Source organism: Leptidea sinapis, chromosome 29, assembly GCF_905404315.1.
Source record: "Leptidea sinapis chromosome 29, ilLepSina1.1, whole genome shotgun sequence".
Taxonomy (NCBI): Eukaryota; Metazoa; Arthropoda; class Insecta; order Lepidoptera; family Pieridae; genus Leptidea; species Leptidea sinapis.
This window is the reverse complement of record NC_066293.1, coordinates 10326224-10349454: the sequence shown is the minus strand read 5'-3', so window position 1 is coordinate 10349454 and position 23231 is coordinate 10326224. Positions and strand designations below refer to the sequence as shown.

The window sequence follows — 23231 nt, the reverse complement described above, 5'->3', positions numbered from 1 at the left end:
TGTTATTTGTGTGTGTGTTGAAATAAAAGTCTTTTCTTTCTTTCTTTCAAATGCTGAAACTTAAGAATAGATTTAAAAGAGTGGCAATGAGTTCTCATGAAATCTCAACTTTTCCGAAGTGGTGGCCGAACATGGCCGAGTACCGTTTTTTATACTTTTTTTATTCATTGAATATCTTTTTGATGTCTATATTTATATGAAACTTGGGTCATTGCTTCGAGTGATTTCATAATATATTTTATTTGAATCAATTTATTCTATAATGCCTACTGTCATCATGCCCCTTACGTCTAAGTAGGTACTATCAACGCGTATTAATATTCGTGCAATAATTTTGCGAACAGAAATGACTTTATGAAGTGTTTGCTTAGACCTGTCGTCACTCATGATGGTTTTAATTTAATGTAATCATAGTATTGTTAATATAATTATAAGATTTATTATATTATAGAAAACACGTAGCTTGTCACGCACACTAAAGTAATAAACCTAGCCTGTTTTCATCTAAATGTAAAGAAAAGCCATGACAGTAATGACAAAGCCAGTGAGGTTGACAGTAAACCTCTATTCTGAGCAATGCACGCACACTAACACAATGTGCCATATAAATCGGGAGGGTCAGTCGTAGCATGTCACGTACACTAAACTAATATACCTGGCCTGTTTTCATCGGCTGCCTAATAGCAAGAGGCTTTATCTTGACGTATAAATTGTCTAAGGAAATAAAAGTGGTCTGATATCTCATTAAAAATGTTTTGATTAAACACTGATGATGATATGGTTTGTGTCAGGATGAGAAGCTGTCCTTGCTGAACATGCACGGAGACAAGCTGCTGCAGCAGAACCATGTGGAGAGTCAGCGCATTGCTGATGAGCTGGCGGCCATTAACGAGAGGAGGAAAAAGGTGAGGCTCACGGCAAAAATATTACTCAATTTGCCTCAAATTTAAACTAAACTCTATCTTTCTCAAATAAAAAACTGTTTTCAATCATTTATAGTAGATATTTTGTATAGGTACGTAATCAACTTAACTTGGACGATCTGTGGAAAGTAGCACAGTAGTATAGGATCTCCGCAGTCATTTGTATGTATTATAATAATGTGCATGTACCCGTTCACCTCAGTTGGTTGACAGAACAGTTTGCGAACATATGGATTCTACTGGGTTACAAGATCGACGTTATAAAGTGTAGCTGCAACAAACATTAACTTATCATGCCTACTACTCAGTTAAGTCGAGTAAGTAAGTCTTTTATTGGGCGATATATATGATTTTATAAAATGATCCCAGAAGATGTATAAAACAAATGTGTGAATAAATTTTCAATTCAAAGGAAATTAAGAAGAATTTTTAAAAACGTTTGTGTGGTAAAGGTTATTAAAACATAAATTACTTGCTGAATGATACCACAGATTGGGAATGGAGCGAATGCCTTGAGACTATTTAAATTATAAATTTAATTGTAATGAAATATTTCAAAAAATAGAAGTAAATAGCGCGCTCTGTTCCTGCGGCCGTTCTTCTCAGGTCTGGTGCACACTATTGTGGCAGAATGTGTGGCAGATTTTGACGAAAATAAGTTAATTTCAATCCTATTTTGAATAAAAACATTTGAATTTGAGCTCGTCTGATCTTCCAGCTGTACGAGATGGCGGCGGCTCGTAGAACCCGGCTGGTGAGCCAGCGGTCTCGCGCGCAGTTCCAGCGGGACGCGGCTGATACCCGCGCGTGTCTCGCCGACAAGTTGGCGGTACTGGCCGCGCAACACGGTAATTGTAATTTTATTTTTAACACACTTGCTACTTCGTAAAGTGAGCCTTATTACATAGTACTTAGGGCCATAATTCGAACTTTAACACACACGGGCATAATAATATTACACAATAGTGCATAATAGATTTGTCACTACAAATTTAAGTTATAAACTAACTGCAAATTATTTGTTATTTTTAAAGTGATATCCCGCACTTCTGGGATTAATTATACAAATTAAATTTGTTCCAAAAATTTGTGTCTTATCAACAGAGCTAACAATTCGAGTGACGCATTGTTCATAAATCTTGGTATGTCTTGTTCAACTCTCAGGTTGTGCCTCCATGTACAGCATCTACTTTACGGTTGATAACCTGCTCAACCGCATTGAATACTTATTTAATTAAAAATAATAATAATATTTTTTTAAATAACCAATTTTCGAATATGGAATTATCATTATAGTACAAAAAATTTAAAAGAAATAACTCTTGACAATTGTAATGTTACAGGTGAAGTGACCAGCCTGGAAGATAAAATGAAGAGATTGCAGAAGCACCAGGCGTTTACCGCTGAGTTGGCTGCGAACAGAGCTCGCCTGCTGGAGGTGGAGGAGCTGGCTCAGGAGCTGCCGGAGAAGGAGGTGGCACGCGAGCTGCAGCAGCTCCGCGAGGACTGGAGGCGCCTGGAGACAGCTGCCGAGCAATACGGTCTGTGTGGCTCGCTTTGTGCCTCTTATTTTATGTTTATTTTTTAAAGAGGAATCTATCCATTGTTCATTTATCCGTTATAGTCTGTTGGTCTGTCAAAATATGTAATTCCCACTCTAAAGTCTTACTTTAAATCTAATTTACAGCTGCATCGCTTAACAGAATAGTTTAAAAACAATTTATGCTGTGATTTTAAAGTGAAACTTCTTTATTGACGTATGAGAGAAATTTTATATCAATATCGTAACGATTTACGATAACGCTGCATGTTAAGTTTTTTTTATTAAAGTTCAATGAACAATGAACAAAAATCAAATGAAATGAAATGAAATGATTTATTTGTATGAATCGTGGTAATATAGTTGTTAATAATTGATAGGTGTACAGCACAATTCGCCAATATATCGGCATACAAATATTTAGTAGTAATATAGTCACAAACACTTAAGTTAATACTGTCAATGATAGTAGTAGATATAAATATGCTCTAACAATTTTTTCAAAGAATTCGTTACTCAACAACTGCCTGGCTGATGCTACGCTTGTACAGAACCTGTGTTATTATTAAACGTCATTTATTCCAAATTTTAAACTTTTTCGGCCTTACAAATAAACTTGGTATAAAGTTATACCTGAGAATCAACCAAGAATATGCTAAATGTTGACTAAATATCGCTAACAACACTGTCAATACAATGATAACTCTGAAGTTTTCCGAATGTCAAGCAGCCTTGAAAATAAACGCGGGAAACGTTATACATTCGAACAAAGTCCAAATAAACTAATCGTAACCAAATGTCTATTTGTAAACATTTTGCATATTCTTGGATTATTATCAGGTATAACTTTATAACAAGTTTATTTGTAAGGCTGTTTGTCTATTTTCTTTCTTACCTGTGCCACAACAGTATTACATGACAGAGTGAAGTAATTTTAGCGTTGGAATAATTTTACACTGCGTTTACTAATAAGACAGAATATGAATAGTATATATAGCTTAATCGCTTATCAATTTTGTTAAAGTTTCTGCTCACTCGCCTCAAGTAGAAATTTTGCATGAATTTGGATTTAACTAATGGTTGAAACTCAAAAGACTAACATGTAAAGAAGCGACGTGTCTACGCAACGCAAATCGTTCGAAGATGGAATTCGGCGGCAGGAATCATTATCTTTTTCTTCTAATTTAAGAGCAGGCTCTTGTGGGTGCAGTGTCTATGGCATTTTATTGCTGCTTTAGTGGTAAAATAGTGCATTAGTGTCCCCGTTGCTTCCTGCAGCGCAATTTTAAACCGGGTTTACTGCCTCCATTTTGTTTGATGAGGAACATTACCAGAAATATGTTCCTCGATCTACTGCTAATACTGTATAATACATTACTCGTGCCCATAAAAAATCTTCTAATAATAAGGGCGGACCTTAAGTGGCCTCTCTATACTACACTACTCTAGTGCATATCGTCAGTGTGCGAATGAATAACAGTGATCTGCCCCATTTGAATTCGTAGCTTATAATTTTAATGCGATGCTATAACAAAGTGTTTAATGTTTAGGTCGTGGCTTAGAAGAAGCTCAGGACATTCTGGAGTTTAATCAACATCTGGACAAGATTGAAGCGTGGATCAGGGACAAAGAGATGATGGTGAGTGTCTTTAACCAATATTTGTGGGTGGTGCGTTATTCAAACTCGTGTCGTCGGAGGGTACGCTCTTAACCCAATTGGGTGTTACCGCTAAGCCCATCATCCGATCTGATCCGACGATAGGAGATAGTGACTACTTTGCTTAGATCATTTAAAAGCCTAGATAGACTGTAACAGCTGTGAAAAACGTAAAAAAATTATATTGATAGCTCTATTTAGAGCAATGCACGCTCACTATCACAAATTACATTAAAATCGCGAGTGTAACACGTATCTTGTCACGCACACTAATATAATAAACCTGGCCTGTATTCATCGCTTGTTTTGAAGAGACTCTATCTAGACGTATAAATTATTTAAGCTTCTTTGATCAACGCGAGCGTTACACTTTAAAATGGAATACTTTATAAGGAATAAAATGCGTGTAATAATTGTAGCTGCACTTCTTACAGCAGGTCTTTGCGTAAAGGTTACATTTTTGTTATTATTTTATTTAACACTTCGTGTCTTGTGCAGAGCAAATTTTCAGGGGGACTGCAGTTGACAGGATTCGAGAATAGTATTATTTGTCATAGTTGTCACTGTGAAGTTTAGCGCTATTTATTGCCTCGGAGGTGGTATTTGCTGTAGACAAGATGCTTTTTGGCAAAATCTACTGACAGTATACTCTTGTTTAACGAGAAGAAACTTCTGAAACGTCGAGATAAATAAATAATATTAATTTCATGCTAAATATTAAATTGTAATTTGTCCAGGTGCAAGCCAACGAGATGGGTCGCGACTACGAGCACTGCACCGCGCTGCTCCGCAAGCTGGATGACCTGGACAGTGACATGCAGGTGGACGACAAACACGTGCGCACCATCTGCGCGCTCGCTGACAAGCTGCTGCAACAGGTACTTATGAACCCTACCAATACTGTGACATTTACCCCAATTTGTAGTGGAACTATACCAGTATTGCGACATTTACACAAATTTGCAGTGGAACCCTTACCAATATTACAACTCTTATCCTAAATAGTAGCGGAACTATGCCAGATTTGCAATTATTACACAAATTTGCAGTGGAGCCTTACCAATATTGTGACATTTACCATAATTATTAGCGGAACTATATCAGTATGGCGACATTTACACAAATTTGCACTGGAACCCTACCAATATTACAACTCTTATCCTAAATAGTAGCGGAACTATGCCAGATTTGCAATTATTACACAAATTTGCAGTGGAGCCTTACCAATATTGTGACATTTACCATAATTATTAGCGGAACTATATCAGTATGGCGACATTTACACTAATTTGCACTGGAACCCTACCAATATTACAACTCTTATCCTAAATAGTAGCGGAACTATGCCAGATTTGCAATTATTACACAAATTTGCAGTGGAGCCTTACCAATATTGTGACATTTACCATAATTATTAGCGGAACTATATCAGTATGGCGACATTTACACAAATTTGCACTGGAACCCTACCAATATTACAACTCTTATCCTAAATAGTAGCGGAACTATGCCAGATTTGCAATTATTACACAAATTTGCAGTGGAGCCTTACCAATATTGTGACATTTACCATAATTATTAGCGGAACTATATCAGTATGGCGACATTTACACAAATTTGCACTGGAACCCTACCAATATTACAACTCTTATCCTAAATAGTAGCGGAACTATGCCAGATTTGCAATTATTACACAAATTTGCAGTGGAGCCTTACCAATATTGTGACATTTACCATAATTATTAGCGGAACTATATCAGTATGGCGACATTTACACAAATTTGCACTGGAACCCTACCAATATTACAACTCTTATCTTAAATAGTAGCGGAACTATGCCAGATTTGCAATAATTACACAAATTTGCAGTGGAGCCTTACCAATATTGTGACATTTACCATAATTATTAGCGGAACTATATCAGTATGGCGACATTTACACAAATTTGCACTGGAACCCTACCAATATTACAACTCTTATCTTAAATAGTAGCGGAACTATGCCAGATTTGCAATAATTACACAAATTTGCAGTGGAGCCTTACCAATATTGTGACATTTATCATAATTATTAGCGGAACTATATCAGTATGGCGACATTTACACAAATTTGCAGTGGAACCCTACCAATATCGCGACATTTATCATAATTAGTAGCGGGACGAGCATTACGTAATTTTCAAAATTCTCTTGGATTTTATTTGACTTGGAAATTATTAATCTTAACAAATATAAAAGTTTTATGTTACCATTTTCATCAAAACATCTAAATGTGGTTGCTTATCGTCGCTTAAATAATATTGTTGTCTATGGAATACATAACCTTGTTGAGTTCTGTTGACTATCCGTATTCTTCTTTTCATCCGTGTCATTTCCGTGCCAGGGTCCGTCCCAGGCAGGCGAGGCGGTGGCCGAGCGCCGCGACACGTTCCTGGCCAAGTGGCGCGCGCTGAGCGGAGCGCTACAGACGTACAGGGACCGGCTCAACGCAGCGCTGCAGCTGCACTCCTTCAACAGGTTTGTGTCTCAATACTGCCGTTCATTACTGATTGCTGTATGTATTCAACCATAACTTAAATATATAATATATACAATTATTAAATATTAAACATAAAAAATGAAAGGTTCATGTTATATAGTGTTTTATTTAAAAATAAGTAAAGTAAGTTTGTGAAAGTATGTCATTATTATCATTATTCTTTTTTATTTTACTATTTTAATTATATTTATTTTGTTACAATAATTTTATCTCCAAATTATTAAAAAACGACTATCAGCTTCTACTCCAGGAGTCAGTTGTAGTGCTATATTGGTGCCACTACAGTTTAGGTAACACTGAGTTAACTTCATTTGATGACCATCATTGCTGCATAGTACCCATATAAATAAGTTAATTAATTTTATATAAAAATAGTTTTATTTTAAGCTTTTTATCTATTCTGCTTTATTATTTCATTGTTTGGTTGTGATTAGTTATTGATTAATTTTTATTCTATTCTACTTGTAACATTGCGTGTATATATACAGTGGTAGGTACGAACAGTCTTACTGAAAAATTGACCCTTGAACAGGATTTAAATTACAATTTTATCAATTTCTAGTACAGAGGTGACCCAAGTTATTATCTACAACATAAGTATTGTGACAATTCAGGACGTCAGCTGGAGAAAATTAACAAACACATTTTAAGAATTGGTGTTCTGGCATTCCACAATCGCGCGTTTACCGAGGAACTTTTTGCCTCGCACAGCCACTTTGTGGAATCAATTACCGATTCAGGGACCTTCAAGAATAGAGCAAACTCTAAGCTTAAAAACCGGCAACGCATCTCTTAGCACCTAACTTTCCGAATTTTGATTGGCGGTTGCCTCACAACTTCTTGTCGCGTAAGCCTCTTGTCCGCTGGCCCCCCTAAAGATTTGGTTTGTGTTAACTGCCCTCGAGATTTTCAGCAGCTTACATTTGTCCTATTCTTGAACCGAATGGATAGTCTAATGATTTTGTATTATAACAGGGATGTTGAGGACACGAACGAACGTATCGCGAAGAAGGCGGCCTTGTTCGGTAGCAGCGAGCGAGGACGAGAGCTGCAGGCTGCTTACGAGCTGAAGCGGCGCCACGAGGCCAGAGCTGCTGAGGCCTCCGCCATCGGGGACAAGATCGAAGCCTTAAAAGCGCAAGGAGGTGCTCTAGCTAAGAGGTAAACAAACAATAATGTTTTTAGGCTTAACATTTTTTTTATGGAAGAGGAGAGAGAGGAAGCCGCCCACATTTTTACATCATAGGAGCGTTAACATCGTACCGGAAACACCACGCAGGGAAGCTCATTCCATAGTCTGGTTATACGTGGCAAAATCTGTGAAAATCGCACTATAGAGGAACACGATGGAATAGAGGAACGCCAGATATCCCGATGTTGGGGATGATAGCGAAGTTTGTGAACTGAAGTAGTGAAATTCAGCCGCAGGAATCAGGTCAAAGACCTCAGGTTTTTGTGGTTTTAGCACTTTTATTTATGTATAAATGTACATACACACACAGTTTGCGCCGCAATAAAATATTTTAAAAATGCCGTCGTGGGTTGTGAAAAAGTGTAAAAACAATAATATAAAAGTATTTGTGGATATATGATGATTTAAGGGAGAAAAAATTGTGTAACTGGTTTACCCCGTAACGTAAGCACCTTTATTCTAGTGTGTGTACGGTACACACACTAGAATAAAGGTGCTTCACTTGCTAATATCACGGCGCGGAGTCCTTTTTTTACTAGTCCGTGCACACCATTTAAATATCTCATTTGCGTTTTTAGTTAGATTTACTCGCTTTTTCTAAAGCTAGCCATGTCGTATCGCCCTGTAAATATCGCAAAAGGTAGATTGTTCCATTGTTTGGTTGTATTTGGTAGAAATTTCATTGAAAAACCACACATCTTCTCCGTGATTTTTGTGATTGACGCCACGCACTACTCTCTCTCTACGCAACACTACGGCTTGATGTGTTTCTTGATAACATCTGATTATATATAAATGTGTGTTTCAGTCACCCAGATCATTCGTCGGAGATTTCCGGCAGCCTTCGTCGCCTGGACGAGGCGTGGAGCAAGCTGCAAGAGCTGGGAGCAGCTCGCAGCTCGCTCCTAGATCAGGCCATCGCTGAGCATAAGTTCGAAGAAAGCCTGAAGGTGAGAAGCAACAGTTGGTACAGTTAACGCGCGAGTTGAATGCAGTCGGGGTTTGGTGTAAAGAGCGTAGTGTAGTGCTGTGCCGTAATGGTAAGAAAGGCGTTCTGCCTTTCTTCGATAGTACAATTTGAGATTTATTTATAAGTTTAAAATGTTAAGCTTGAAGCATTGTTTAAATTTATACTAAATATATACTCATGATTATGGCCAACAATTATTATTAGGTCACAGCACTATCGCATTCCTGAACTCTGCATTCAACTCCAGCGTAATCTGTAGGTCCAACGCATCGAGCAATTATAAGAGACTTTCTAGAACATTCCAGCGTATATCTGGTATACCGTTCGATATGCCGAAGTACAGAAATATATAAGTGTCCTAAGACTGGCCAATAACTAGTAGTTCATCAGACCTGGAGGCGTGATATTAGTATGGATTCTAAAAATGTATTTTTTATTTTTTAAGGAATTGGAACTCTGGGTCTCTGAGAGTGTGAAGCGCATGTCGGGGGCGGAGCCCGAAAGCGTCGCGCACGCTGAAGCCCTACTCGAAATGCACCAGGAGAGAAAGGTAATATCCTTACAATACCATTAATCCATCTAGCCCTGAAATTGTCGATATATTATTGTTTATAGCTATTGCAACTATATATATTGCAATAAAATAGATTGTCCAGATCGCTTATCGAGAATATATTATACACACTTTCAATTTTAGCGCGTAAATATACTCCTATCTTTATATTCTCTGTCAGCACTAACTATCGTCAAAATTCATTTCATTCGTGACAGCAATAACTTTAACAAATAAATCAAAACAATCAGATCTTGACTTATTCTGAAGCAGCTCTGATTTCATTAAGCGTCGGTTAGGAAATGAGTTCTTTGGTCAATTGCGTTTTCGAGCTGATAATATGTAATTAGATAAGTAACACAATAGTGCTAAGCATTTGATTCGTGTACGTGACGACTCACATTGTTCTTGTTTTATACTAACTAGAGAACTAACTAACTAACTACTTCGTGAGAATCTGTAAATGGCTTTTTGCTACCTCATCCTGTATCTAACGTAAAGTGTTCAGCTATAGAATCGCCAATAACAAAAATAAATACATAATAACGGTTTCTTACTGGATGATTATATAACATATCCTTGCCAACTTTAATAATTTGATTTTTTTTTATTTTTTTTTTATTTTTTTTTATTTTAAATTAAATAAGTACACTTTTAACTTATTAATATATCTTGCCAAACTTCAACAGTTTGTTGGCAAGTTAATGCGCTTAAAAAACATTTAATTATGTGTACATACTTAACTACTACGTACTTTAATCTAAACTATTAATAAACTATTAAAAAATTTAACTATTAGGACTTACAACTAAACATTATTAGAATTATTCAAACTAGACAAAAGAAAACATTTACTAAATCTATTATTGTATATTGTTATTGTTGAATAACATTGAACAACATTCAGTGAGAGTTATTCAATGCTATTCAACAGCGCATTTTTTAACTTAAATTTAACTGCATTTTACTTAGTTTGGGAACACTCCTCAGCCACGCTGTATATGACTCGCTGTATATGATCTCGTTGTATATGACTGGCACCACATATTCATTCAATCTTTTGCCGTAGTAATTTTTAATCTTTGGAACCATTAACTTTCACTCCCTCACGCTTCTAGAGTTATATTTATTTTTTATAGGAACTTTCAAACTATCGTTAAAATAAAATCTATTGCTATTTGGAATTTGGTTTTTAAATCAACAGGTAGTATTTTAGTTAGTGAATATAGTTTTCGATAATCACCTTTACAATTATTTTTATCTTTTTTGCTTACCAAATATTTTATAAATCTGGTTTGCAAGATATATACCTCTTTAGTATATGGATTGTAGGTACGACCATACACACCAACAGCGTAGTTGATAAGCGAATCAACTAGCGCATAGTACACAGTGCGAAGTGTTTGTCTATTATTTACGTACCTTAGCTGATAATATTTGCTTAAAATAGCTCTCAATTTTATGCATAGCGCGTCAATATGTAATTTTAAATTATAGTTCTTATCAACTACTAATCCTAAATATTTGTATTTTTCTACATATTCTATTGCGGAACAGTTACAATTTGCTTTATTTCGGTGTAAACATTCGTAAGTATGTCCTATTATAGGTATATTATTGTAGTTTATATTTTTTGCATTTCTGTTGTAGGTGGAAAAAATATGCAAACACTTAGTTTTTTCTAGATTCAATATGATGCTGTTGTCATGCGTCCATTTTATAATATTTTCGAAATCGTCTTGGATTGCCATTTGTGCACTTTCTATGTTTTCAGACGCATATAATAGGCACATGTCATTAGCATACATATAAATTTTACATTTTTGCACGACGATAACTACACTGTTGACAAGCATTGTAAACCTAATAGCGCCAAATACAGAGCCAGTCGGCACCCCTAGGGGTCACCTTAGCCTCTTCACCAGTGGTTCCATTTATCATCGTGTTTATTGTCCGATTAGAGAGGTAGTTTCTGAACCACTGATTCATTTTACCCCCCGCTTCGCATTCTTCCATAATAATCATGTATAATTGATATATTTTTATATTTAATTATTCTTGACTTATAGCTTATATTACATCCCTAATTGTCACCTGAACATTCTCTTCCAGGCTGAAATAGACGGGCGTCAGAAAGCGATTGCGTCACTCCAAAAAGAGGCAGAGAAGGCGAATGACAAGGAAAAGGTGAACCGCGTCGCCAAACTGTCAAGCACACTAGATCAGGCCTGGCTGCAGAGGAAACTATATCTGACGCAGGTAAATACATTAATAATCACATAAAATTAAAAACTACGTTTAAAAAAACCGACTTCTAAAACTGAAAAGTATCAAATAGCTAAAAATTTAATTTAATATACCTCTTATGCAAACCTTTACCTTTAATATTAATAAAATACTATTATTTGTATGTGCTACCTATTGTTAGGTTTTAAGTCAGTGCCAAGCCCTAAACAAAATAAAACTTAATATTATGAACAGCTTACTTAGTGTATTTATTTGGGTTGTCTGGCCTTGCGTGTCTGTCCGCTTGGGTTGTTTTTTTCTAGACGAAGCTATCCCGCTCAAAGTCACGCGTGGCGAGTGTGGGTTCCTTTATTACATTTGGCTTGGCACCGACTTCAATGCTATCAATATGTAGCACATACTTATAATAGTATTTTCTTAATATTAAAGGTAAAGGGTTGTATAAGAGGTGTAATAAATTAAATTTTAGTTATTTGATACTTTTCAGTTTTAGAAGTCCGTTTTTTAAACGTAGTTGAATGAACAGAATTTCATGCGTCATACAGGCACTTGTCCCTCTATTGGCGATCAAAAAGCACGGACAAAAATAAACTACATATATATCATAGAAATGTAACCAAGACTGTAGTAGAATTGTTGTAAATTCTAATGTGATTATTGCGAAACTGTAGTGGCAGTTAGCAGGGCACATAGCTCGATGGACAGATGGCCGTTGGGGGCTCGAATGGCGACCACGTACAGGAAGACGTAGTGTTGGTTGGAGATGTAGTACAAGATAGACCGATGATCTCGTCAAGAAATAGGTTGGGTGAGGGCAGCGCAGGACTGATAGTCCGATCTTTGGGGCAGCCCTTATTCCAGCAGTGGACGTCTTCCGGACATAACATTTAAGTATAGGTTTCTGGTAAAAAATCACATAAATGCTAATTAAACTATAATTTGTAGGCACATGAGCTTCAAATTCTGAACGAGCAGACGAGGCAGGTGGAAGACTGGCTGGCGGCGAAGGAAGCATTCCTCAACAACGACGACCTGGGGGAGAATCTGGATGGTGAGTTGAGTATCGTGTTGAGTTTTTATACACCTTGTGTTATCCGGACCTATATCTATATGATGGGGCATGTCCGGTCACATATTGTAGGTGTTGTGGTTCACCATATATATCTCAATTGACTTCCATTCCACGAACGACCTGATAGGCAAAGTAGGTACACTTCACCAAGCCTTATTATGATGTAATAAGAACGTAATGTTCTCGGCTTGCGCGTGCGACACAACCGCCTCGCTCGATAGTTCTTCCCCCACTGACTGCTCGGCGCTCGCCTGCTCTCGTCCGCATTCGCACCACACGCCAATTATACCCGAGCTAAGACGAATACCGAATCATCTTCGTACTCGCTTCTTGCCTCGACGTTCTTGACTACGACATATATATCTATTATATGTACATATGTAACGAAACTTTTCAACGTATTATTTATGTAAAATTTTGTCGTTGTATTCCCACAGCGGTGGAGACTCTGATCCGCAAGCACATAGAGTTCTCCAAGCTGCTCGACTCGCAGATGGGCAGGGTCGACGACTTGGAGAAGTTTTCCCAGGACCTGGTCAGCAAGGAGCACCAGGACGCGGCTTACATCCAGACCAGGGTGCGCCCTGTCAGAGCTAGGGCTGACAAACTCAAGGTATGGAAAAAGAAAATACTTCATTTCCGGCTGGCTTTACCAATGGTGTTAAAATAGGGGTACAGTATCCTAGGGGGTGTTACAACCGAAGTAAATGAGTTATTATCAGCATCATTTAATAGCATAATAATTACAGCATTTGCACCTGAATATCCGTACGTTACTGTAGATTCCATATTTAAGATTGCGTGCCTGGAGTATGCTGCACCATCACGACACCACGTGAAGTACTTGACTGGTTTCTTCAATGTTCCATTCAGTTTAAAATGGCTCTTATTATTGGAACTCTTGACCTATCCCATTTTCAATACATTACTAACTGTATCATTATCATGGAATGCAGAAGCCAGAAAATTTCATAATCATTGTTCCAACCGTTGCAGTTGTAGAGTCCACAGAGTACATATTATACATATTGTTTTTTTTGTAAAAAGGCATTTATTTTCTCAAAATTGATACTTTTAGAATTCTTTTTGATGTCATTAATATAATAGACACGTAAAGTAATATAGTATAATCGTAAAACTTGAAAATAAACGAGGAAGAGTTAATTGTCGACCATAGAACGTAAATTTTCGTAGACGAATTACCATATAAAAACTATCGACTGCGTGAGAATCGTGCCCCAGGTCATTTAGACTATTTTAGGTCGTTACACGCAACGTTTTTGAAGTAGTGTATCGTCCTGGAACAACTGTTGCACAGTGATGAGTGAGTGCACGATGCTCATTACACAGTTTGCTGGCACGTAGACGAAGGATTTTAGATTGACTTGTTACATGATACAGGAGAGCTGCAAGAGCCGCGGGGAGATGCTGGAGCAGTCCAAACAGCTGCACCTGTTCCTGAGGGACCTCACGCACGAGCGGGAGTGGATCGAGCTCAAGATGCAGATCGCTAACGACCTCAACTACAGGTAAACACGTAGTTGTATGGTTTTTGGGGGCTGTGTGGTCTCCAAATCAAAATCACTATTCATTTAGTTCAAGAAAATAGCAGTTATGAACATCGATACACTTGAATTAAATATAAAAACATAGTTAATCATATGGCTAAAAGTGGATTACACAATTAAAATTTACAATAGATATTTAAACTGATCCTGTGTGTGAAGAAGAAAAAGTGGCAAGATACTCATTGTCACTCTATCTCAGTGTACTTATATAACGAACTCTACATATTGAAAAAGTATTTTATTAGTCCAAAACGTCATTCTCAGTCAATTACAACTAATTTACAAAACGGTTGACATATTTTCAAAAAACGTTTAGCTCACTTCTGGGCACCATCTTCAGGATCTACTTTACAGTTCTCTGCTGTTACCCGCTCAAATCCAATAATTGGGTCGCGGTTTCGAGTCTCACATCGTTCATAAATTTTAGTTACAAAAATTATTTGTACAACTTAGAAATTACTTTATCCAGGCTATTTTATGGAAACATTAGTTGAACTCCTGTGGCATAGATGCGGTTGAATGTTGTTCACTTATAGTGTCTAACGATTTATTGCAATAGCAATGTTTCAATTCGTTGTGTTGAGAATTATTAATTACAGGTTCCAAATAATGTTCGTACTGAGGGTAGTTTTATATTCATTTTTATCACTAGCACCCGCATTCTTGTTCTAAAAATGTCTACTGCTTAATTTCTTTGTTAAAATCATAATTATACGAAATAGCAAAAAAATATTTGAGTGTCATTAAATAAATTCCAATCTTGAGTCTAAACAAATGTAATTTCTGTTGTCTTTCAGGGAACTCTCCAATCTGCAGTCGAAAATGGAGAAGCAGTCCGCGTTCGAGTCGGAACTGGCGGCCAACAAGAGACGCATTGACGATGTCGCCGCCGAGGGAGAGAAACTTATCGGTACGGTGGAATAGTCACATCACTATTAGCACTATTAACAGAAGTCGATAGAGATATATCGAACTACCGTTTCCACGCTTTTGCTTATAAACATTAAGGATGAGATCAATAGAGCGTATTTAGTATTTACTCAGACTAATCTAGAGAGTTAATTCGAAGTCCGTATTTATAATACATATAGAAATCGCTTTGAGTGCGAGCTAAGCTTAAGTCCACCATAGCAACGACTTAGGGAAAACTCAGACTATAACCCGAACAAAAAGGAGATCAACAATTCCTTGCGCCATCACAACAGCTGTTGTTCGACGATTTAAAATACCCGTATAATACACGCATCGGTGTAGTTCGGTGTTTGTTACCTGTCATTGTCATATTGTACATATTTGTACGATATTGCTGTCATGTGTCCTAAAAATGCGTTCCGTTTTTCAAACCCAATAAGTGAACAAGACAGCATATCGCATAAATCATTCATCGATTTCCACTTATTTCAATAAAACTAATAATGAAATGAGGTTTGCATACTCTTATAATTTAGTATACTTTCTATTGTAAATGTTTGTTTAATAATAATCGACAATGGACTATGCATAATGAGAACTTTCCACTAGGCTGTATTAGCCTAACTTCAGCTGTCAAATGACTATAAATACCAAATCAAAGATTATGCTAAGCTTCAAATCAGCTGAGTTTTACGTAAGTAAAGTCTGAACAAAATCTATAGATTTCAGACTAAGATTAAACTGTAGCTGAGTCCATATTTAATAATTCTTGATCGAGTGAGACGAGAATCAGTGCGAAAAGGAGCAGCTCCGACTAAAATGATGAAATACTCGAAAATCAGGTTTTTTTTCTCAACTAAATCCTCCTACAAAACTTAGACCATCTCCATTCTCCCCAGTACCAGCTTTTTCCACTTAAACACATACAACGAAGAGCGGCTCGAATCAGTGACGATCAAGTCATCTCCAAACGGCTTGATTATTTGGCGATGCGTAGAGATGTGGGTTCCATCTGTATCTTCTAACGCAATTATCACGTGCATTGGAGTTTTTTGGATATATAGCAGTCGATTTCCACCACTGGACATTTCGCGAAACTTTATACTTTTTAAATTTAGTATTATTATATCAAATTTATTTCATTCGCATATAATATTCGAAATTTGTCCCTAATCATGTTAATTGATTGTGAGAAACTTTTTGCCCAGCACAGCCTCTTTGTAGAATTAATTACCGTCTGCATCTTTCCCGAACCGATACGACTTAGGGAACTTCAAGAAAAGAGCATACTACCACGTTAGAAGCCGGCAACGCTTATCTTGACCCCTGGTTTTGACTCCACAAAAAGTTGACTTTGAATAGAGAAGATCATCAAAATAATTATAACATTACAAGTATTTTTAACCAAATTTTTGTGAGTTCTTGGCTGTAAATTTCGCTAAGATTTGTTTTCAATCAATTCGACACGTGTTTTGCCTCTACACGAGGCATCCTCAGGAAATGTCTATAGTCTCGTGTGTCGAATTGATTAAAAGCAAATCTTAGCGGAATTTACCCTCAAGAAAACTTACTAAAATTTTGATAATTATGGATTTGCGCAAAGTAACGCCTAACACAATAAAAAAAAGTTTTTTTTCTTAATATTTATATTTTTTTCTTAATTAATATGTTAATGTTATGTTTTTTTTTGTGTTTCAGAAGGTAACCACTTCGCGTCCCAGGAGATCGCCAGACACGTGGAAGACCTTGAGAACCTGTGGAGTGAGCTGCAGGTATGCTAATTATTGTATAGTGTAAACTGCACAACTACGAAAATGATAGAAATGTGCATATTATGTAGAAAGCTATTTAAGAGTTTTAAGATAAGGGTATTTACAAAGAGTTTTTAGTTATGTTAAACATTGTAAATAAACGTAAATATTATCCATTTTATTAATAGTTTTTTTTGACAGCTCTACCACGGACAAGTTTTAGTGATGTCCTAAAGAACGTAATATTCGATATCGCTTATTTTTTTTTTTGTATAAAGTATAATATAATATTAACTTATTTACATTTTGGCATTTGTTTCTACCGATTATTTGTAATCTGTGGCACAATCGTAGTAATCGTTATGTGTGACACATCACTAGTGGGGCGGTACCCGTCCATGAAGTAGAATATTATTTGTATGAAATTTTAACTTAAACAATACGATTTTTCTGGGCGTGAGCTGTTAAGAAACTATTAATAGAAAGGACAATGTATAATTAATTTGAATGGAACGACCGTATGGAATATAGAGTAGCAATATAAGGTCAAAAACAAAACTTACTGTTAAAATCTATTTTGCATATGATGTGAAACACGTTTGACAAGTACAAACAGTACCATAACAATTTTGTATTCAAAATAGTTTTAACTTGTGGTCACTTCTGATCAAGTAATTCATTTAATTATTAGGTTTATTTCCAATCACTTACAATAATACACACAACTATGAACTAGGATCTTAGTGTAGTTTAGTTACAAATAAACACAGCATGCACTAAAATGATTTCTTTTGAAATATTATAATGAATTTAGAAGTAATCAGTTTTTTTTAAATTCATCAATGATAAGTTACACAGTTACATTAATTTACAAATTATAACATTATTAAAAACAACCAACAAAATAGTTTTGCGGTATTTGGCTAAGGAATCAGCAAATATTATGTTATGCGCTATAAGAATTAAAAATTTTACATAACCGTGGGACTGGCGTGTTGGTACCTAGGATCGTTCGACGAAGTGAAGGAATTCTTACTGGAATCCTTAAGCAAAATTTATTTAGAAATTTGAGGCAGGCAATAAAGCCGTTCAGTAGTTTACAAGTAAATAGAAGATCCCAACGTTCATGCAATGCAGTCCAATTTTTGAAGAAACTCGAACATTTCTTTGTAAAAATTAGTTCAACATATCATTTTTTAATTTCGTGTATCATGAACGTCTTTGTCCCGATAAGTAACTCTTTAATTTGTTACTTAACGAGTTTTGATATATGATACTTTCAGCACGCAGCCAAGTTGCGTCGCGAACGGTTGCAAGAGGCGTACCAAGCGCGAGTGTTCTTGCGTGGTCTGGACGACTTCACCGCGTGGCTCGATGACGTGGAGACACAGTTGATCAGCGACGATCACGGTACGTATATCCCTTTAACTAACTAACCCAAAACAGTACACAAATTAGGACATATCATTCGCAGTCAGATAGCGGAACGGCAAAAGTGTGCTTAATGACAATGTAAGCACTCTTTTCCCCTCACTCGTGTCTCGACTGCCATTGTCCGAATCAAACCTCAACTGAATAAATTTTTACATTGCTGCTTATTCAAAAAGAATATTTAAAACAACTGAAGTAAATGCGGCAATGTAAAGGTAGATATTGCATTCGAAGCTTATTACGGTGTAATTTGTGGTATGTTCCATATTTCGATATGACTACAAAAAACAATATTCATCTGTCATATGGGGTGTGCTTTTGGACGATGTTCCGGCTCGATTTTCCTCTTGATCGGAAGAGAATTGGAGCAGTTAAAAAAAGAAAAAATTGTCAAGTCTTTACGTAGCTCATGTTTGTAGGAGTTCCGTACGGAAACAATTTTTTTCTTAACAGCGTCGGGCTGTATTTGTTTACATCTTTTAATTATTTTTTTTAGTATAATATGTAGGTAATATATTATGTTATTTGCTGGTAATGTAATAGGTGAAATAATTTTTAAAGGCAAGGACCTATCGACGGTATCCGCGTTGTTGAAGAAGCACACGCGTCTAGAGCAGGTTGTGTCGAGCAAGGCGGAAGTGGCGACACAACTCGTGGACACGGCGGCGCATCTCGCCGACACCGGACACTTCATGTCGCACGAAATCGTCGACAAGACCGAGCAGGCTGTCAAGAGGTGAGAAGGATTTATGTGAAATAACTGTGTTCAAAGTAAATTTATCTGGTCAGAAGTGGGATCTATTTCTCCAGAAGTGGGATTAACTTGGTTAACGCTTTAGCTTTTGTGCTGGAATTTTTAAGTTAATCTGACTTTATTATGAAGAAAAGTTACTACCGCTGATTTAGTTTTTAATTAATTGGCAACTTTATTAGTTGCACTAGTACATATAGCGTAAGTTGAATTATTTAACGAATGAAACATTATTTCAGATACCGTCAACTCCAGGAGCCTATCCAGATCAGGCGAGACAATCTGGATGATGCCGCATTGCTTCACCGCTGGGAGCGAGATGCTGATGAAGAGATGAACTGGTAATCATCAGGTTTTTTTAATTGGAATCGAGTTAATTATTTTGCAGTGCGATTTGTGCGTTGTTGCGATTGTTTTCTCAGTTATTGTATATTTATGGCCATCTAGATTTGGTTTTAATAAATTTTTGCTGGACTCACTTTTCACAATCTGTGGGTCGTGAAGCTTTTTTGTAGGTCTCCGGCAGAAGGGTGGCTTTGTTTTATTTTCAAAATGGTCGAATTGTGTGGGTACTTTTGTAATGTTAAAAATCAAATCATTTTCTAGTTGAAGTATTTTTATCTTTGTTTTATTTTTTCAAGTTTTAATGTCCACCATTAATGAGAATATCAGTTCACAGTGGCGAACGGTACTCATACTCTTAGAGCTTCCCTTGCCAGCTCTGGATATTCTTATTTTCTTTTCATCCTAAACATGTCGACACTTTGTTCATGAAAAGGTAGTCTTTTATAATTAAATTATAAATTATTTATCTGACTGATAAGGGGGGTCGCCAGAATTTTTCAGCAAAACACTACACTAGTAAATTACCCTTCAAACAGGGTGAATTAAGTATTAATTCCTTGCTGCACTGGCGCAGCAAGGTTTAACTTCCGATACATGAACAACATTACTTTTATCGATTCTGCGCTGGTTTTTGGTTCTCTACTACTTGAAGCTGGTTCGGTACTACATGGTCTTTCTTAGAGCACCTACACCAGCTCACTGGTCAATTGGTGGCAATTCGAAGTTTCGCGATACATCTTCTTGACATCACAATCCACTCGCATTGAGGCCCAAGCAGCTCAAACCTTTGGATTTCCTATTTATTTCATAAACCTTGTTTCCTCAGGTTGAAGGAACGCGAGGGTGCAGTACGGTCGGAAGAGGCCGGTGCGACTTTACCAGAGGCCCAGGCACTGTTGAAGAAGCACAGCGCTCTGGAGGCTGAGATCATAGCCAGGTGTGTAAACTGATGCAACTTTGAGACCTTTAAACCGTACTCATACTACAAAGTCAGAACGTATTTATTATCCACGAAAGGCCGACATTGTTGTGTGTGTAAAATAAAATAAAACAACATAAATTATTTATCCATGGTCTTATAGATTGTTTCGCTAGCTTTCAGATACATTCATTGAAATCATCCTTACTATATGCACTATTTTGCTACACGTAAAATAACACACACATACATACACAATCTTAGAGGCATCGATTTGTGACGGGTGTAACAATTCGATTGACCGAGTTCTTTTCTGTGTGCCTCACCTCTACTGGAGGTTTGCTCTCAGCCCAACTAAAAGCAATGAGTAAATTAAGTGATTTGTCAAATAAAAGAAGATGACGGTTTTTTCTGACTCCTCTTCTACAATGTCGGAAAAATTATTTATTTTAGGAATATAACTGTAACGTGTAACGCAAATTACTTTTACTACTCAATGTTTGTGCGTTTACATTTAAATTTTTGCGTAAAAGTTACCTTAGTAAAAACAGTTAGTTTTCCATGCGTTTTAATCCTTTAATATTTTATTTAAATGTGTAACGTAACACTCGCGTTAATTAAAGGAAATGCTATCTCACAATTGATATCCAAATTTGGTTGTATTAAAAAATAATGTCATCATGCCCATTATTTAAGAAAATCATTTTCGAATTAATCTTACATCTCAGAACAATCAGATGTATAGATAAATGTATTGTTCGCGTGATGACAGAGAGTCGAGCGTGTCTGCGGTCTGCTCGCGTGCGAGTGCGTTGGCGCGTCGCGGACACTTTGCGGGCGCGGCGCTCGAGACGCGTGCGCGGGAACTAAACGCTGCGTTCAAGTCGCTACGGACCGCTGCGTCTGCGCGATCAGCTTCATTGAGGGACAGGGTTCATTCACTGCAGGTATGAACGACTGATTTGAACAACTTTTTATTTTATATTATAAGAACAGAAATACATGGATAAACAGTGAGTTTTAATAATTATAATACATGCGTTTCGCTGATTATACGCTGGGTATACATATTATAGTAGCACTTTAAAAAATATATATATATTTATACTATTCACATTTACATATAGCAAGGAGGTGTACTAATTTTTTTCGTTTTTACCTACCTCTCGGAGAGAGAGGAGATATAAATACTAAATTATAAATATTATAAAGAATATTGTATGAAATTTTATCAGTGTATAAACTCAAACGCAACTTTATCGATTTAAAAAATATTTTCACCTGTAGAATGTGTATAGTCACTGAGTAACATGGGGTGTTTTAAAGGAAATAAAGAGTCATACATGAACTGGTATATAGTAAAAATGGGTAAATTTCGTTATAGACAATGTCGGTTTGCAAAACTTGGCTTTTAAAAAATGTAAGCCTTTTTATTTAACTTCTCTCCTATTAATTTGAGCCTAACTGAATTCGAAAGGACTAGATGTCTATTAAGTATGTTAATACGAGTTGTACAAGAATGCGTATAAAGCAAGCCGTGTGTGCCTGTAATTACGTTTGCATCTTTTTTAATTTGTAAATCTGTTGGTAAACATAATAAATAATTAAAATGAAAAATGTGTGATTCGCTTCCGCCGTGATCGGCGGGACAACATACTCGGAATGAAGAATGAATATCCCTCTGATACAAGGCAAATTTTTTACTCCATTGCTTACTGTTACAGCTCTTATCGGAGATGTGGGAGGCGGAGGCTTGGTTGAGCGAGCGAAAGAGCGCCCTGACCGCCGCGGAGACTGGACGTGACGAGGAGTCGGTGCTGCTGCTCGTGAGGAAGTTGGACGCAACGCAACGGGAGATCAGCGCCTGGCTGCCCACGCTCGCCAAGCTGGAGAAGGCGGCTCAGGTGAGTGAAAGATATATAGATAGGTTGAAGTACTATAGGGACACTATTAGAGATTTACACCAGAAAAATACAGCGAACACATATTTTCTTAAAGAATGTAATCAATAGATATGTATGATATTTTGCAATTCAGAACATAAAGGAATTAACGGTATATGTCTGCAAATCATCGTATACTTTGTGCCTATTTTGCGTGAAAACGCCCTGGTTGCAAGCCCATATAAGACTAGTAGCAGTTGTTTGAATGTATACTCAACGTTTTAATATGTTCGCAAATGTGTTAAGTTTTTTTCACGATATTTTCCATGTAAGAGCGTTGAATAAACGTATATTATGTCATTATATCCATAGACCCATCCTATGGTATATTGTTATGGGGCAGTTCAGTCGATATTAATACCATCTTTGTGCTGTAGAAAAGGGCTATTCGCGCGATTTGTAACCTAGGTCCTAAAGAATCATTAAGAGAAAAATTTAAAGAAATAAACATTTTGACTGTTGCTTCTCAATACATTTTTGATAATGTTCTATATGTTCAATAGCACATTGAGGAATTTTCTAGAATCTGTGACATTCATAATGTTAACACGAGGAACAAACATAAACTTATTATGCCTACTACTCGGTTGGGTCCAGTTAGTTAAGTCTTTTGTTGGGTGATGTATATGCTTCTACAATATGATCCCAGAAAATGTACAAAACAAATGTGTTACGAAATTTAAAAGAATTGTTAAGAAACGATTGTGTGGGAAAGGTTATTATAGCATAAACGATTTTCTTAATGACACCACGGACTGGGAATAAAGCGATCACCCTCAGGCTCTTAAATTATAAATGTTTATTGTACGATATCACATTGGAATCCATATTTTATATTTAAAAAAAAGCCCGCTGAGTTGCTTGCGCCCATTCTTCTCAGGTCTGAGGCAGTCTCCTTTGGTGGTAGTTTTTGACGTTT

The 23231-nt window shown here is 36.6% G+C and overlaps 1 protein-coding gene across 5 annotated transcripts in view; it reads left to right on the top strand.

Annotated features, from left to right (window-relative positions):
- The window catches only part of LOC126973432 (spectrin beta chain), a 152340-nt gene that overhangs the window by 104157 nt on the left and 24952 nt on the right, over nt 1-23231 (top strand). For all 5 annotated transcript variants that reach the window (XM_050820693.1, XM_050820694.1, XM_050820692.1 and 2 more), the window contains 21 exons: nt 792-905; nt 1642-1771; nt 2267-2464; nt 4014-4102; nt 4858-4998; nt 6503-6636; nt 7634-7819; nt 8659-8800; nt 9266-9370; nt 11486-11632; nt 12566-12671; nt 13130-13305; nt 14094-14221; nt 15058-15170; nt 16871-16944; nt 18207-18333; nt 18916-19090; nt 19345-19446; nt 20277-20387; nt 21142-21316; nt 22094-22273. In XM_050820693.1, the coding sequence (XP_050676650.1) occupies nt 792-905; nt 1642-1771; nt 2267-2464; nt 4014-4102; nt 4858-4998; nt 6503-6636; nt 7634-7819; nt 8659-8800; nt 9266-9370; nt 11486-11632; nt 12566-12671; nt 13130-13305; nt 14094-14221; nt 15058-15170; nt 16871-16944; nt 18207-18333; nt 18916-19090; nt 19345-19446; nt 20277-20387; nt 21142-21316; nt 22094-22273 (2853 nt within the window). The remainder of the gene's footprint in view (nt 1-791; nt 906-1641; nt 1772-2266; nt 2465-4013; nt 4103-4857; nt 4999-6502; nt 6637-7633; nt 7820-8658; nt 8801-9265; nt 9371-11485; nt 11633-12565; nt 12672-13129; nt 13306-14093; nt 14222-15057; nt 15171-16870; nt 16945-18206; nt 18334-18915; nt 19091-19344; nt 19447-20276; nt 20388-21141; nt 21317-22093; nt 22274-23231) is intronic.